This window comes from Anneissia japonica, unplaced genomic scaffold, assembly GCF_011630105.1.
Source record: "Anneissia japonica isolate Jap-2015-1 unplaced genomic scaffold, ASM1163010v1 scaffold287870_len75133_cov130, whole genome shotgun sequence".
Lineage (NCBI taxonomy): Eukaryota > Metazoa > Echinodermata > Crinoidea > Comatulida > Comatulidae > Anneissia > Anneissia japonica.
The window spans coordinates 58,557-76,448 of record NW_022703535.1 but is presented as its reverse complement, the minus strand read 5'-3'; the positions used below and the strand labels follow the sequence as shown (position 1 = coordinate 76,448).

The window sequence follows — 17,892 nt, the reverse complement described above, 5'->3', positions numbered from 1 at the left end:
TCCAGGCGCTCCGGGCGTCTCCGGGAGCCCCGGGCGTCTCCGGGAGCTCCGGGCGTCTCCGGGCGCCCCGGGCGTTTTTTAGTAGGACCCGCCTAAGCCTACGCATTCCGTGTGGAACCACCCGACCGAGCATTGTTTGCCATTATACAGGCAATCATTTCTTCTGTGGAAGGACAATTGCAAATACACAGACACACATCTCCTCCTCCCTCTGATTCTATTTCCTCAGCCATTATAAGATCTATTTCGTCAATTTTGGCTTCAAATTCTTCGATATATATCTAGCCAAATCTAGCGCGCTCGAGTACGACTAAGATCGACCCAAGATGACCCAAGCTAACTGTTACGTAATAAACTTTGACCTCGCAAGAAGTTTCAGGGCTAATTCTGTGTGCGATACCAGAAATAATCACTTTCTTAACGAGATAAACATAGGGCGGCTCCGTTGATAGATCAAAGGGATTACTTTGGTTATATCTCCTTCTTTTTTATACCTCCATGTTGAGATGGAATCCTAGCCCATCTCATGTTTTAATTTGTTTTCATATATTATTTTTTAAATTAGTAATTTCGAATATTTACATCATTCATAAGAGACCCACCTCTTTTCACTTTGCAAAAGTAATCTCAAAATGAAGCCCATCTCGAAAAGAAGCCCACCCAAGGAGTAAGCACATGGGCTTGGTTTTACAGTACTGTATTTTCATTTAAAAACTAGCCTAGGCTAGGCCTATCTATCTAGGCCTACTGATTTACTGAAGTATAGTTCGTGGTATACCTTAATATAATAAAATTAAAACATGGTGGATTACAACAAGTTTTATCAGAAGCTTATTTTGACTAATGACCTTATCTTAAATTTAATTTAAATATACATACCTTATTTTAAGACGTTTTTGTTCAAATATAAATACTTAGATGCAGCGAGTCTGTTCGGACAAGATCACAAATTTTGTAAGGTACAACATGCTTGTAGTTGTGCTCTCTTCCCAGGAGGTACCATCACTCGTACTTTTGTAACAGATTGAGGGCAGTATATTTTTGATCCATTCATCATACGGGTAAATACAAAAATATACAATAATTATTGTTGTATTATAGATACTAATTTTAGTTTTAATTGTTTTATTTTGTAATAAAAGTAAATTATAGGAATTTTTAGTGTTATTTTATTTATTAAATGTTATATGAAATTGTTTTATATATAAAATTTAAAATTTATATTAATTGTTTCCCCTATATAATAGTGGTTTAGCCCGTCTTTTTTACAAGCACCCAAAATGTTTCAAAAAAATATTTTTTTTCTATTTCTATAAAATTTATTCAATTTTTACAATGCATAATTTATAATGAAAATCAGAAATATGCCAATATCAGGAAAAATAAAATTAATAACGATAAACTATACTGTATATTTTATTTTAATTTATTAAGTATCCAACAGCAACAAAATGTTTCATTTACTTACAAAATATGAACATAAACCTAAATTATTGATATTACGTCCAATGATGTGAGAATACTGTAAGCATACATGTAAAATTAAAAATTAAGGATAGTAAAAACATACAAACTAAATGTAATTATATATGTATATAATAATATATGCCGGCATATACGCCATTGCATAAATAATTTCGGTTTCATTATATTATTTTTACATTGATGAAATTCCAGTTCGTAAAGTGTAGAAAATCTTTTAAAAATCTGGAAGTTGTGATAGGCCTATTCACTTTATAGGTTTTATAATTACCGGTTCAATGTGAGTTAGTATGACGAAACTCTGATTTTTATTTATGTAACTGTGTGTAATTCTGAGATATAATAATTAAATTTACTCGAATTTCATTACTGGTGCAACCAGGGTTCAGAAACACGGAGAGTACTTTAAATTAGGCAGAATTAAAAAATCATGTGATGCTGGTACTACCGTTTTAATTAAAATATAATATAATAATATTAATAATATAACAATTATTATTATTATTATTATTATTATTATTATTATTATTCACCTGATGATGACCTTTGATAAAGGTCGAAACCGTTGTGGTACGTAATTTACGTTGTTTTGGCTTAGTTTAAAAAGAAAAAAAGAAAATTACACTCTACATTATTATTATTGTTCTAAAATTAATTTTGCGCACTTTCAATTATTGTAAGCCATATATTTAATTTCCGTAAAACCAATTTTAGAAAAAAAAAAAATGCTATTAGTAATATTTATATTAAAATTTAAATTTTAAGAACAATGCAATAAATATATATTATCCGCTGAATAAAGGTTCAAATTTAATACTGTGCTCTTATTGTTTTACAATTTTAAAAGCAGGATTAGAAATTCCAAAGGATCATGAGCAAATTTTCTATTGGCCCAATAACCGACGAACTGTAAGTGATGATGGATAGGCCTATTACTTTAAGTTCAGAAGCTTACCAGTCTCTCTTAAAAGTTTAGAAATATTTTTTTTCTTTTGTCTTAATGACCCATTGGCAATGTTTTTTTTCTTATAAGTTCATAAAGATCATCCCTGATAAATCCATTTTTGTCTTGTGCACAAATAAAGACAAAAAAGACCGTAAACCGTAAAATAGTCATAACTCAGCAAAAAAATATTTGTTCGTTCTAGTTTTTTTGGGAAAGTTGATAACTTATATTGTTCTTTGATATTATCATTTTTTTAAATAATTTTTCATTTCTTCGACTATTTGAGTTGCAGTGCACCTTTACAGATTTATTTATTTTTATTTTATTTTATTTCATTTTCACATCCAACAGCGGGGAGCCCGCCACTTACAGAATGATAACAATAAACAGGAATAACAAACAACAAACACGAAAAGCATACAAATTTATGTAATTACTCTAATTAATGGTTGTTAAATTAATTTATCATTTATGTAAAATAATAACAAATAATTGTTTTGATGTTTGAATGTAATTTAATGGATTATTGTAATTTTCATTTTTTGTATATGTATTTCGAAAGATTTTATCTCGTTTTTTTTATGTATTTGATGTATTTTATTGTAACAAATTTATGTAATTACTCTAATTAATGGTTGTTAAATTAATTTATTACTTATGTAAAATAAAAAATAATTGTATTATAATTAATATGGAAAATTTTATGTAACATAATTCGCAATTCAACCCTTTGGCTGCCATGTTTTATGTTTGAGATTGAATTGAATAAAATACCATTAATAATAATAAATAGTAAAAAAAATTAAATATGTAACTTATTTTTCCTTTTAAAAGTACTAAAAGAATCATAAAATATATATGGAATTATCTTTGGCAACAATCGAATTAAAAAAATTAGGTAATCTAACGAGAAAGCCCTGTTTGACAACATTAACTCTGGAAAGGAACATTAAATAAATTGGAAACAGAATGACGCGAACGATAATTTTAAATTGAGAGAAGATCAGGACCATAAATTCCATTAGCCCAGTTTTATAAAAGAGACAAAGTCTAGGTAGTTGAATCTAGAACTCAAAGTTGGGAGATTAATTTCAGAAAATGGGATATTACATGCATGAGAAACGAACTTAATGAATCGCTTTTGTATCGAATTAATTTTCGACAAAAGAGTATCAGACATAGAATTATAAATAACAGAATTAAATTCAATATGAGGTCTTACAAGCGAACAATAAAGATTATTCAATGTTTTATGATTCTTTATGTTCCAGCAGTTACGTTGTAAAAGACCTAACATTCTATTACTTTTATAACAAACATATTTGACGTGTTCATTAACTGTCACCTTAGGATCTATAATAATACCAAGGTCTCGGTGTAATTTTACTTTTTCAAGAGCATAATCGTTAATTTTAAAATGGAAAGAAATTTGATATCTTTTTAGGGAGATGGCTAAACTCTTACATTTTTGTAGGTTAAGGGACATTTTCCAGGTTTTGCACAAATCGTAGAGGATGTCCAGATCATTTAGTATACTTTTGGCATCATCGTTATTCCTAATTACTTCTAAAAGTTTTAAGTCATTCATATTGTGAGCTCCAAAAGTTAATGTCTCGAAAAAAAAGAAATTATGATCTTGCTGCCTAAGAACCCTCTTGGCATTTAAACTCAATTTATAAGTTTAAAAAAAAACATTGAAACTAGCGTTTTTTGGAACCCCATGCTTAATGTCGATAGAAACAAGATTCTACGTGCCACTTTGTCGGTGGTCCGTAAAGTAATTAATGAGCAATTTGCATTTGCTTCTGATTTTTTTTTTCTTGTTCGGTCTGTGACTCTTGCCTTATCACAAATTACACGGGTATTTTTTTTCACACATTTGCATCAGAATAAGTTGTAATAGGGTTTTCAAGGATTTGGTGATAACCAATGGCCATTTTTTGTCTTGTGAAATATAAAAATGCTACAAATGAATGAGCAGATTTAATCCAATCAGTGGTTCCCCACTCTTGTCTTAGGACAGTGTCACACTGAATGTAATACCATCATCAGCATCAGCTGCTTGTCATCATCATCATCATCCTTATCAACTTTATCAACATCATCGTAGTCATTCTCATCATTATCATCACCATCGTTGTCGTCGTCATACATTCATTGTCTTCATCATTTTCATTATCAATTATTATTATTATTATTGTTATTATTATTATTATTATTATTGGCTTTTCCCAGTAGTCTGGGAAAAGCCATTGTTTTTGTTCTGATTTTTTTCCCCCTTTTTCTTGCATACTTTTTTCCTATCTTTTTGCACTGTTTTCTTCTGGCCGTCACTTTTGCCTTTTCCCATGCTTTGATATTTTCCCTGCTTTGGCGAAACATGCATCATGTATAAAGGATGTGCCTAGAAGAATTTAGTGTCAATCTGTGGTGGGGTGTTTGTGTGAGGGCCAATTAAAGCGATTTAAGGGCCAACAGTCTACACCGGATATTTCAAAAACCGGTCAACTGAGCAGAACGAAACCTTCGGGAAAGTTCAACAACGTTAAAAGCAAGATTATTATCATGTGACCGGGACGATTCAGTGAAGGGTGTAAATTTTGGGGCCACCTGATTTTTTGAGGTCCCAGGCCTAAATATCTTTCAGAAAAAAGTCAATATGTATAATTTACACGTAGTATAGGAGTTAGTCAAGATCGTGTAAAAAAAATTATATGCTTATTTTGAGAATCCGGTGTAGGGTGTGGACCGGAGGACCACTTAAAGGAAAACGTCCCAGACCGCATATTTCGAAAACGCATCAACTGAATGGAATGAACATTTTTGAAAAAGTTTAACCAAGATACAAGCTATTGTATTAAGTACGTGGTGGCCACAATTCAGTCCAGGGTGTACATTTTGGGATCATGTCAAATTTTGAGATTTCAGGCCTAAATATCTCAAAAAATTTATTTCAATAGGTCAAAATTAAACATCCTCTAATAATTTGTAAACGTCGAGTAAAGAAATGATGGCATTTTTTTTCCGATCCGGTGTAGGTCTCAGGACCATTGAAAGGAAAACGTCCCATAACGGATATTTCGAAAACGGGTCAACTGATCCGAATGTAATATTTAGAAAATGTTTTAAAATGATTCAAGGAATCACTGCATTATGCGTTTGGGACGATCCAGGCTAGGGTGTAAATTTTGGAGACATCTGAATTTTTGAGGTCTCGATCATTGTGAAAAACGTCAACCAAAACGCAAGAAGTCGTTAAACTGGTTGGTTTAGCAGATACAATTTTAGTCGCGTCTGAAATTCGTGGACCTCTCGCAATTCTAATCCATACTACACACAAAACTATGGTTGTTATCTATCAGACAACAGTCATTTATTCATTTTTTTTGTTTCCTTAATTATTTTGAAGTTACCTTTGTGAATACCAATGTTTTACAAAGTAGTGAATTTTGTACTGTACCCACAATTGGAAAGCACTTCCAAAAGATATTAATTTCAGGTATTTAGTGACACCAGTGTGTCAGATTTCAACATTGATATAATCAACAACAAATCTTAATTTGATGTACAATATTTCAATCTTTGGGATACAAACTTTACAAGCACATCAATTTCTCATGTAGAGAAATTGAATTTAACTATGACAATTAAAAACTTTTAATTCATGATTGTTCTACATGTTTTATATATACTGTAGTGACATAGTGTAGGTCTATACCAGTTTATTGAAAATTACCAGCATACAACCAAAATGCATTTGGAAGATTACCATAAAGCAACTATTTGTAACCCCACGTTTACTAGTCTTTGATTGGTTTTCTGGGGGTTACTTTTAGAGTAGGGGGACTATATTTTGACAAGACTGTAATTTTCATTGAAATACTACAATGTCCTTTTACAAGCATATAGTACAAATGCTAAAACAATAATTAATTCATTTTTTAAACTTTGGGTATACTGTTTATTCTATTTTTTATTTCTATATAGTGCTTACACAACTACTGTATACCAGTTTATTGAAAATTACCAGCATACAACCAAAATGTATTTGAAGAATACTGTAAAGCTTCTAATAGTAACTCCGGGGTTACTATTCTTTGTTTTTAGTGGGTGACTATTAGAAGCTTTACGGTATACCTCAAAACATTTATAAAGATGTTTATGTTAAAGGGAGATAACATTTTGTACATTTTATTAGAAAACAAATATCAAAAATATATAATCATGGAAGTAGCCACATTAGTTTGTGAGGTATAGCTGTATGATGTCAAACATTTTGACTATACTGTAATTTTCAAAAATAGATTTTTAAAATGGTTAATGTTCTATTTGAAAATCATGTATTACAAAGGTGGCTGCCCAAGAAAATTATTATAATACTTTACAGTTAAAAGACACTTTAATTACAAATATATAAATAATAATTGTTTCAAATAACAATGTCCTTTCGCAAGCATATAGTATGTTAATAAATTAATCACATTTTTTATACTTTGAGATAGATAGCAAAATACTGTTTATTCTACTTTTTTTTCGTCACATTAATTTCTTCCAGCAACATATTACAGTAATTTACCCCTTTAATTTTTTTATTCTCATCCTAAAAAATTAAAAATTTGGCCCCATTTCATATTTCATATTGTAGATGGCAATATTTTGATTAATGTCTGCCAGAGCATTTTTAATCAGAAGAAAATTCTTCATCACTTAAACATTCATCACTACTGTATTGCTCACTGTCCTCATTTTCTTCTACTAAATCCTGGTTCAGGTCATTCAGGGATTCACCTTCATAATCAATACAACCTACATCAACAACATGAACATCTTCATAATCTGTGGTATTTGGAACAGTTGGTGTTGTTATGAATTTATTGAATAATGTTTCCAAGCTTTTTAACTTCCTTTCAAGAATAATTGCATTAAAGATTAGGAACGAACGCTTGCCATATGCAACATTTTCCTCTGTAATCTGTTTATGAAGCACTGTATGCTGATTCAAATAGTAATTCATAACATTCTCCATTTCATGTTCAACCATAATAATTTCCTCCGTAGCTCTTTCTTTCAAATAATGTAGTTTAATAATCTCTCTTTTTGCAGTTGATGGAATATCATCTTTGGAGGTCTGAAAGAATACATGATTTGATTGTTTAGTTATTTTACAGTTAACAAAATTAATTTCGGTGAATTTGGATTAATACCTGTAAATTTGACCAACTAAAAGCATAGTAAGGACAACAATGAAACTTATAAACTTATTTAGTAATTTTGAAATTAATAATTACCTCACAAGCTGGTAGGTAGATATTGCCTTCTGGGTTGGACACATCTGAGAATGTAGTATGTTCAGCACCATCAAATGTCTTGTATGTAGCAAGTAGCTTTCTCAAACTGACACTTGTTTTGCTTATCTGTCTACTGATTCTAATAGCAACAGTCTGGCCATCTGAAAGTACAATGACCAAAACACTGAATGTAGAAACCATGGCTTTTAATTATAAAAAGAATACATGTAAATTTTTTATTTTAATACATAAGCAGCATTGTTTAAATCATGACCTGCAGAATGGTTTTATTGGTATAAGAACATTATTATAACATTTAGTGTGTAAAACTTTCAAAATGCATTAGTCCCAAGAATAATAGTTTTTATAGTTTTCTTTATTTTCTTTTACTGTAATTATTAAAATCAACTTCATCATAAGTTTGTTATTGAACTATGCCTGTGACATCATCAGTGACCAATACTTACAAATTCGAACAATGATTAAAATGTTTATTCTATTTCTTATACAAATACATTTGCACTATTTTTTGCTACTCATTGATATTAAATTTTACATTTTTTTTAAAACTTCCAAATAAGGGAAGAAAGGGTTTCAAATAAACCATGTTAAACCTACCAAAATACTTCTTTTTCAAGTCCAAAAGAAACATCCTTTCCTTTGCTACTTCTCTCATTTTGTCTAGGCAGTTGATTCTGCACCTATGTTGTTGAGCAATATGTGCTGATTTGAACTTTGCATCATCTTTTTTCCATCGTTTGGTAACTCCATTAGATTTTTCTAAGTTGCAGACAGACTTGTGTAAATTTTTAAGCATTATATTAAATTTTCAATCCATAAGCAATAAAATAATACTGTATTTTAAAAAACTGATCAAGCTGTTGACTTTACTTCACCTACATGACATACAGTAGTTGGTTACCTTGCACAAATCTGTCTTCGAATATATTTGCCAGAAAAAGAAGTTCTAATGAGAGATTCATTACTAACGTAAACTAATATAAAATGTAATCTATATTTCATAGCAATACAATGTACTGTATTTTAAACCATTCTTATGGAGAAAAAAAAATTATACTAGTTATCATAAATGAAAAAATAAGAGAGTGAGGACATGCTACAAGGCAAAAGTGGAATTTATTGTAAACCAGCTTTATAATGAAAAATCTCATACCTTGTATATTGCTCTGATGAATCTGGGTTGCTTCTCAAAGAATCCAATTGACCAAGCTGAAAAACATATGTCTCTTCCCATGGGGCTGAAATTAACAAGTTTGGTAATGAGAATACATTAAATAAATACAGTAAATAGAGCATTTACACATTCAACAATAATGGTATGTTTAATGTTGGAATCAAGCAGTGAACTAAATGCAAGCCTTTTCCTAATCCAAATTTGTGCAAAAACAATGAATGTAAAAATTTAAATAACCTTTATCTGTGTTACGTTTGCTGCAGAGTGCTGCCTTTTCCTCATCAATCCATCTTCGGATAGTGTTTTGATCGATGACTGAGAAAGATTGGAAAGAATAAAAAATAAACAATAATTATTAACAAAAATAATCTGATCACTCCAATTGACACTTTATGTAAAATTTTGTCAAAATATAATTTTCAATTTTTTAAAATATGCTTTCAAATGAAACAAAAACCATACAGAATTTAAAATTAAACATAAAGTGCATTTCTTTATTTATTTCTTTATTTCACGTACATCCAACAGCCGAAAGGCCAATTACAGGATGTCTTAAAACATTAGGCTATATATACAGTATATAAAACAGTATAATAAAATCATTTGAAAGTTAAAATTGTGATTTAAACAAATAAAAAAAAAACACTAAAAATTGTATTCATTTAGGATATTAAAATTGAAATGACAACACTTAACTAAAATATTCATTTAGAATATTAAAATTGAAATATCAACACTTACATATTTGAATTATGTATATATTAATGATACTGTACCACTTAATAACATGGAAAGTATATACAGTATTAGAATATGGAATGATTTTGATACCTTTATTAATGGACTTGATTTTGTCAGCATGATTTTTCTCTGCAGTCTTCAGAACTGTTTTAGCATTTTTATGCTTCTGCATGAGCATCATACCTACAAAAGATGATTTTTATTGTTCTAATAAAAAATATTGTAAAAAATTAGTAAGGCATGAAAATGCATCTAAGATTTTAAGTACTCTAATAAGTTATGGTAATTGATTTATTTAGGATAAAATTTTATGAATTTCACACTTAGAAGTACCTATGTTTCTTTCTTTTCGCTTCGCATAATGCAGTAATGCATCAGTTAACAGATCAACTCGATGAGATGGTGTCATTTCTTTAGTTATCTTACAAAAACGTCGAAGATAAGACGAGAGTCTTTCAATGCTTTCCCCATCAGTAAGTCCAAATTGTTTCGTTCTCCTCTGACTAAATTCCACCTAAGTGAGAATTTCAAATAATTGACTAAACAAAAGAAATAACATATACAGATACACAACAACCAATGAGAACAGCTATAGTGTATAAAGTGGTTGGAATTATTATAAATTCTATGCATTTAATTTTTAATTTTTAATAACTGTCAATTTTTAAAGGTTCATCACACTCATGGTTTTGCCATGCCCCTCTCTAAAACAACATTTTTTGTATCAAATCTGCATTTATGAGACATCAAAATAAAATGGGACAACACAACCACACATTACCTGACATGAAGCTTTATGTCCATAACAATGAAATATTGGTATTGTCATCTTCAGATTATTCAGCATTTCATGCTGGTGTCGATTCTAAAGACATGACAAAAATAGATAACATATTACAACTTGGTTTGTTAAGCTTAAAAATGTTACATACACAAAATATAAAAATACATTAATTTAATTATTGTAGCATTAAACTGTTTTTAATTGTTTAAGAGTTAAAACAATCTCTGGTTATAAATGTAAACTGTAGTTTCAACAGTATATAATAATCTAACCTTTAAATGAGAAGTGAGAACACAGGCAATATCATAGGTCACATTTAATTTCTGATTACTGGCTGCTGCTTTGTCCAACAATTTATTCAGAAGGAGAACAGGGTAAGCCAACCTTTTGAAGACAATAAATATTGTACACCTTTAAAACAATTTGCACATTTTTTTATACATTGTTTCACAAACTTTTGGAAAAGTTTTTCAAGAAGAGAGCGGAATAAATATAAAATTATGTACTTCCATTTAGCAAAATGATTTGCAAACTTTACTATAGCGGAGGCTTAAAAGACAAATAAATTTTATTCGTGTATGTGTGAAATATACTGCAATGTTGTGAAAATATATTTTTTAGGAAAATAAATTCCATAAGTAGGAAGTATAAAATAAAAATAAAAATAAATTTACATTTTTAATTCTTTTTTAGACATTTTAACAGTGGCAGGTTTGCTAACACACCAATAATTAAATTTTATTTTTATTTGAAAATCCATATTTCTAGGATTCGCAAAACAAGGTATAAAATACGTTTCTCTCCGTGCTGCAAATTCATAAACAAGATAGGTGATTCATGTCTGCAAACACATCCCAACACACCCTTAATGTCCATCTTTGATGCTCTGGATTTCGAACGCACTTTATCACCTGCCTTGAATCGATGACAGTCCTAATAAATAAGAAACATCAATACTGAACAACGAAACTAGTAATGACACTAAAACATTTTAAGGGAACATTGAAATGAAATGAAAAAAAAACAAAAAAAAAAACTTATTACCTTAGCGCCTGATGACGAATCATTATAGGAACCAACAAATTCTTGAACTTCTTTATCACGCATAAAAAGTCTGCCATCATGCTTGGGTGGCTCAAAGCTGTCCCCTGCTTTTCTCCTCCTGATAAGGCCAAAGTTTCCATCTAAAGACACAAATTTTGTTCCACCTTCCTACATAAAAAAAAAATTAAATATTGCCAGGGTTCTCACCATAGTGGTCGGCGCTGACCATCACCCTAAGCCTAGGCCTATTACTTCAGAAAAATACACTATTTGGATTTCCTAAAATATATACTACCCAAAGCGTTGAATAGCAATGACTCATTGGCTAGACAATGAAAAACACCAGCATAAAAAAGTTAAAACAATGCTATTAATTAGCCACAATGTCTAGACCAAACATTGTTTGAAAAAGTCCACATGGCTTGCAACAACTTAACTGTGCTGTGCTATGTTGTTTACTGTGGATCAATACACAGTCATTAATTACAACTTCTAAGTTGATCCTGACCATAGTTTCCACTGTGAAAGCCTAACGACATGAGTTAAATCATATTGAATTTTACTGGTCTTTTTAAGTAATTTAAAATAATAATCGGTTTCAATTAATTTTATTTTTTTATTTATAAAAATAACAATTCAAATTATATCTATGTATAATGAATTGAATTATTATTAATGTATTATTATTAATGCTTTATATGGAAAACAACTATTTCCATTCTGTGTTTCTACTTCATTGTTTCGAACCAAAGGAACCGAGACACCCGAGTGTGGGGGCGGGCGCCGACCACCAATCCTGAGTGGCTGGTGAGACCCCTGTTGCAAATAAGTAAAGATATAACTGCACATAATACTTTAATTTACCTTTGGACAAGCAGGGCAAAGTACATCATCAGACTTGCTTATTTTACTAAGTTGGTAGTAAGCTTGGCGAAATTCATACACAGTTTCCTTGCGGGCCAATTCTTTAAGCCAATTTACCTTAAAAAATGTTTAGAAAATAAAATACATGTAATGTAATGTTCCCACATAAGAATTTTATGTTTTTAAGATTCAGATGATTCCCAGAAAATTGCTGGTTGAAATTTACTTCTTAAAAAGACTTTAAAATGGTTTGGTGAATTCCCATTGGGATTTTGCAACATTAAGTTCCTTCAATAACATTATTCTGGTCATTCAATTGCAATGACTTATCCATCAATTGATTTTGATCTTGATACAATGATCGCAGAATATCTGGTTCTAATTTACGGTTTAAGTGTATAATGACGACATTTTTTAAAATACCTCAAATGGTTGAAGATCATTCTTTAATTTAAGTGCTTCACAAAAACCCTTAGTGGACACTTGGCATTCTAGTAGTAAAATCTCCATCCATTTCATTAGGTCAATTGTGAAGGCAACCTTCACAGATTTCGCTGAAGCTGGCCAGAGCCTCAATTTAACCATTGTAGCAACTTCATGCTCGCAAGAGCAAAATTTTATATTCAAATTATGGCATCTTCGTAAAAAATAAGGAACAATATCCAGAAAGTGAAACTTATAAACTTATATTACTGTACTTACATACTCAAGACTTAAAAAATACATTTTATCAACTCCACATTTTAATACACATTGCACACATAACTGTACATGGTAAATTTCTTTGCAAAAGAAGTTCTTCAATTTTAACATTTTTTAAAGCATATTGTACTGAATGTCATTTGAAATTGTACTCTATTCATTGGATAAATATCTTTTGTGAATGAACACTACCTCAATATTTTTTATTTGAAAAATTAAATTGAGTAAATAATTAAAATGGCAAAAAATAAAATGAATAAATAACATACCTTTGTCATCAAAAACTGTTACAATTCTCCAGATACTTATACCACAACTTGAAGAGTGACCGGTATCCACATTTTTCACTTGTCTATGTTGCAAAAAGGTTCCGTACTAAAAAAAATCATTAAATTATAATTTACTTGATGAAGAATTTATTGATTTAGACTTCCTGTAGATGAGATGAGTAATACAAATGAACTTTGCATTTTTATATTATTTTTGTAAATTCCTGTTTTCTATTGAATGATTTTAGCTATCTGTACTGTTAATTATTGCAGTGTCACACAAAATCACAAAAAAGTAGATATGTTATATAAATTTAATTTTAATTTATCGTGGAAATGAGGGGATGGAGTGCATGCACCAGAGTGTGGAACCATAATTGTGTGCAACACAGTTCCCGGAGCATGCACCAAATTCTCCCTTAAATTTTCAATATCTCATTGCATTAATTGAAAAAAAATAATAAATAGATGAGCGACACACTAGAATATAAAAGTACATGTAGTTGGCATGGTATTCATGTAAGTATAAAATAGGAGTGGATGAAAAAAAAAATGTTTACCTCCATTCCCTTTTATCTGAAAAAGTATATTTCGGTGCAAAAATATGTATTTTTACTAAAAGTGGAGCTATTTCTACCCAAATAAGGTAAATTTCAATTAAAAGTGGATTTATTTCTACCAAATATTGTCGACTGTGACATAAAGTTCAATAGCACTATATTTTCAGTAAATAAATATGGCCATGAATTTTTATAAGGTTGTTAAAAACTTTGTGGTAATCACCTACCTTCCACATTTCAGATATGTGCAAGATATTTTTTTCATGAATTCCTAGTAAGCAGGATTCGCAAAAAAGGGAATCTGGTCCACAATCCAAGCAACGAAAAAATGTACACTTATCGTCTAAGGTGACAAAGCATGTACAACACTTTAAGTTATGTGGTATCCAATTATTAACCAGGGTTTCAATTACTAAAGTCTCGGGTAGTTTGCCAGTCATTTACTTCACTTTCTTTCCTTTTATGGTGCTCAATCAATTGGCATGATGGTTGTTCATGTAGGCCTAATATTTGTGGTGCTTCTGGAACATCATTTAATTCAAAAGGTAAATTTGTGGCTCTAACACCATTTTCCTGGACAGCCTGACGTACAGCATAAAGAAACTGACGAGAAGACGACCTGTCCCAATCTTGACCTTTATAAATGGCCTGTTCACTTTTATTCCAATTCTTCGACGAAACATTCTGTTTTTATAAAAGGTAAAATAATTTTCAAATCAATACAGTTCAGTGAATAGAGAATTACAGAATTTTACAAATTACAGTACCTATCCAAACAATATTATTTAATAAATTTATTCAAAAAATTAAATTTGATTACCGGTATAATATTAAGTAAAAAAATCTATCAACCTATTTCTGCACTATTACTCATCATTAGAAGTTAGTGATTATGGATAAATCTAACCAACTGTTTGATGCTATTGTACAGTACTATTGAGTAATATTGGATGGTGGTTTTTACAATGGCATAAAAATTCTAACTGGGCTAACTCTTATACTAATTTTTGTTTACCCAAATTTGCTACTTTCATTGAATTCTTTTTGAAAGGTTTTATAGCTTCCTTGATGCCTATTGTAATTTTAAGTCTTAGCCAAAATGACAAAGTAGAGTATAGTATATTTTCTGTTTTAGCCCATTTTAAAATTGTTTACCCCATGGTTAATCGGTGAAGTAAGCCTATCCTAAAATATGGAATAAAATTGTAAGTGTTATGATATACCTAAATAAAAATTATTTTTTTTAAATGGATTGATTCCTGAAGATGATACAATTTTAAAATTTATTGAATCATGGTATGTAGGCACACTGTATTTCAATTCTTGGACTATACTTTTTTTTTATCCAAAAATTAATTAGGGAACCTTTAATGGATCTATGTCTACTGTATAACTTAAAGAATTAGTCTCAATTCTCCAATTAGGGTTTAAGATAGAAAAAATATTACATTAGCAATTTGGCCAATTGTATTTCATTCATTTAGGGAAAACAAAGATTTTGTAGCACAAGGTACATGTGGGGATAAGTGCCTGGCGAACATCAATTGCATCAATTTTTGACCTCACATATATACAGTATAAAGTACATGGAAAACTTATTTTTAAAGTTACGGTAAAGCCAGATTCAATGTGCATGTCAGAATTAGATCTGTAATTATTGGTGGAAGCATAGATTATCTACAGACAAATAATTTGATGCAACTATGTTTACAATGAGTCGTAACATTTCATAAGGTATACAGTAAAGGAAAGTTTTTAAGGGTTAGTGACCACTTCTTCGATTCGCTTATAGTAAATATGGATCTAGTGTGTGGGGGTAGGCCTATTTTAGGCTGGCGGCGGACATGTGCATGTGTGGTATACTTACTAAGCAACCCTATAAAATTTTGACCAGGTACAGCAGTAGGCTACCCTAACCTTAAATTTAACCCTAACCTCAATACAGTAATAACATTCAACTTGTGGCCCGAAGCTTAATACCCTAACCTTAGCTCAAACCAGACCTGCCAACTCACCCGATTTTGCCGGGTGTCACCCGGTTTTTAATCAAATCTCCCGTTCACCCGATCGAACATGGTTTTTACCAGATTTTCTTTATTAAGATTCTCGGAAAAATGTTTTAAATCTACAGCTATTAATATTGATTTTTACAAATTTCCCCTAAAATACTTGACACTTTTTTAGTCAATGTTAATGTCAGTAATATGCACCAAATTTATAATATACGGCCTAGGCCCCTATTTGTTACCGCAAAGTCATCACGATGCAAACAAACATTTTTTGAATTTCGCCGCCAACTTCTACATTCAAATGAAAAAAAAATAATGTCGCTGCCAACGTCCATTTTCAAATGATAGAACAGTATCATTTGTTTTTGCTACCGGACTACAAGATTTGATTAATTCCTAAAATCTCCAGTTTTTTTAGTAAATCTCCAGTTTTTTAAGCTTTATCTCCAGATTTTTAGTATGCAAAGGTTGGCAGGTCTGCTCAAACTCAAAGAAAAAAAAAATTCCAACCTAGTTAGCCAGCTTGCAACACGCAATGCTTTTTAGGCTATCTAGTCAAGCAGGGAGCCACACACGATGCCAAGCGGTAAATTTAGCATTTTTCAAACCTAGCTGGGCCCTACACTGTAGCTAGGCCTAGCCTAGGCCTGCTCTAGAGGGATTATGACCGGTTGAGCCGCCGACAAGTTGAGCCGCCGGTCATTTCCATGGAACGCCAAGCGCGTCTCTCAATGAATGTAGTGCGTTAATTGCGGCGCGCGTATTTCAATTAACTTATTCGTTATTGGTACTGTTATTTGGGATGTATTTCAGTTTATTTACTCAATTATTTCAATTTATTTAATACTCGGTTTTTGCACTGATTTATTAAATATTTTTGGGATGTATTTCAATTTATTTACTTGTTCCTTCTATCATTTTAATTTAAATTTTGTGAGTATTTGCTCAGTCAGCTTGCCAGATAGTAAAAGAAAAAACTCCATACATTCTTATCATTTATTATATAAAATGATATATAATAAATATAATTTAATTAAATAATTTAACAAAATAGTACAAATAACGAATAAGTTAATTGAAATACGCTGCAAACCAAACGTAAAAAATAATCAAGTTATTACATTTTTAATACGATTTTGCATGAATAATAAATAATAAATTTAAATGTCTTAGGCCTATGTTATTATACAGTATTTACTATGGTTTTGTAATTTATATACTTTTTATTTTTGTACTATTTGTTAAACTTATATATAATAAATAATTTAATTAAATAATTTAACAAAATAGTACAAATAACGAATAAGTTAATTGAAATACGCCGCAAACCAAACTTAAATAAATTGTGATTCTTAGAAGGCGGGAAATGAGTTTTCCCGACTTCTGAGGTGTCTTTTAATTACTTTTAAGTTCTTTAAAATTCAAGGTTTCCCCCTCTTGAAAACGGTCAGGTAAATTTATCCCATTGTTATTACAGTAAATAGGCCTTATGTGTGTATACATACATACAAAAAATTGAGTAGTTGCATACGATTTTTTTCCATGAATCCATAAATCCCAAAAAGAAAGGGGTGTCCGGGGGTTCTCCCCCGGGAAAATTTTAATTCGTAGAAAGCGGGAATGAGCTTTCCCGACATTTGAAGTGTGTTTTAATGACTTTTATGTTCTTCAAAATTCTAATTTTCTGATTGAAAAAAAAAAAAAAATTAAAAAAAATCAGCTCACGGGTCCTGAAAAGGTAGGTCTAGAATTTTTTTCCGGTCACACAAAAATCTCCAGACATTATTTTTTGCAAAAAAAGTAGGGGAGGGGGCCCCCGGTTCCGCCGGCCATGCATTTATCTTTATAAAAATGTAGTACATAAAATTACATTTTTAATACGATTTTACAATTATACAACTTCATATATTTTTATAAAAATGTAGTACATAAAAATATCAAAATTCTAATTTTCAATTACACAATTATACATCACGAACGACTGACAAGACTGTGGGATGAATATGTA

At 30.5% G+C, this 17,892-nt stretch overlaps 1 protein-coding gene across 2 annotated transcripts; it reads right to left on the bottom strand.

Annotated features, from left to right (window-relative positions):
* Window positions 1-6,111: 6,111 nt before the first annotated feature.
* LOC117104486 lies at window positions 6,112-14,643 on the bottom strand. 2 transcript variants are annotated; one of them, XM_033245338.1, is made up of 15 exons: window positions 14,103-14,643; window positions 13,315-13,421; window positions 12,768-12,984; window positions 12,345-12,461; window positions 11,481-11,648; window positions 11,234-11,369; window positions 10,709-10,821; window positions 10,434-10,517; window positions 9,986-10,166; window positions 9,743-9,835; window positions 9,149-9,226; window positions 8,891-8,975; window positions 8,335-8,522; window positions 7,717-7,877; window positions 6,112-7,556 (listed from the first exon to the last, which is right to left on the bottom strand). In XM_033245338.1, the coding sequence occupies exons 1-15, from the start codon at window positions 14,313-14,315 to the stop codon at window positions 7,110-7,112; spliced, it is 2,388 nt and encodes a 795-aa protein (XP_033101229.1). In that variant the 5' UTR covers window positions 14,316-14,643; the 3' UTR covers window positions 6,112-7,109. The 2 variants fall into 2 exon arrangements, with proteins under 2 accessions (XP_033101229.1, XP_033101230.1); XM_033245339.1 differs by lacking the exon at window positions 12,768-12,984 and having other exon boundaries at window positions 10,709-10,822; window positions 11,235-11,369; window positions 13,316-13,421; window positions 14,103-14,569.
* Between the last annotated feature and the right edge of the window lie 3,249 nt (window positions 14,644-17,892).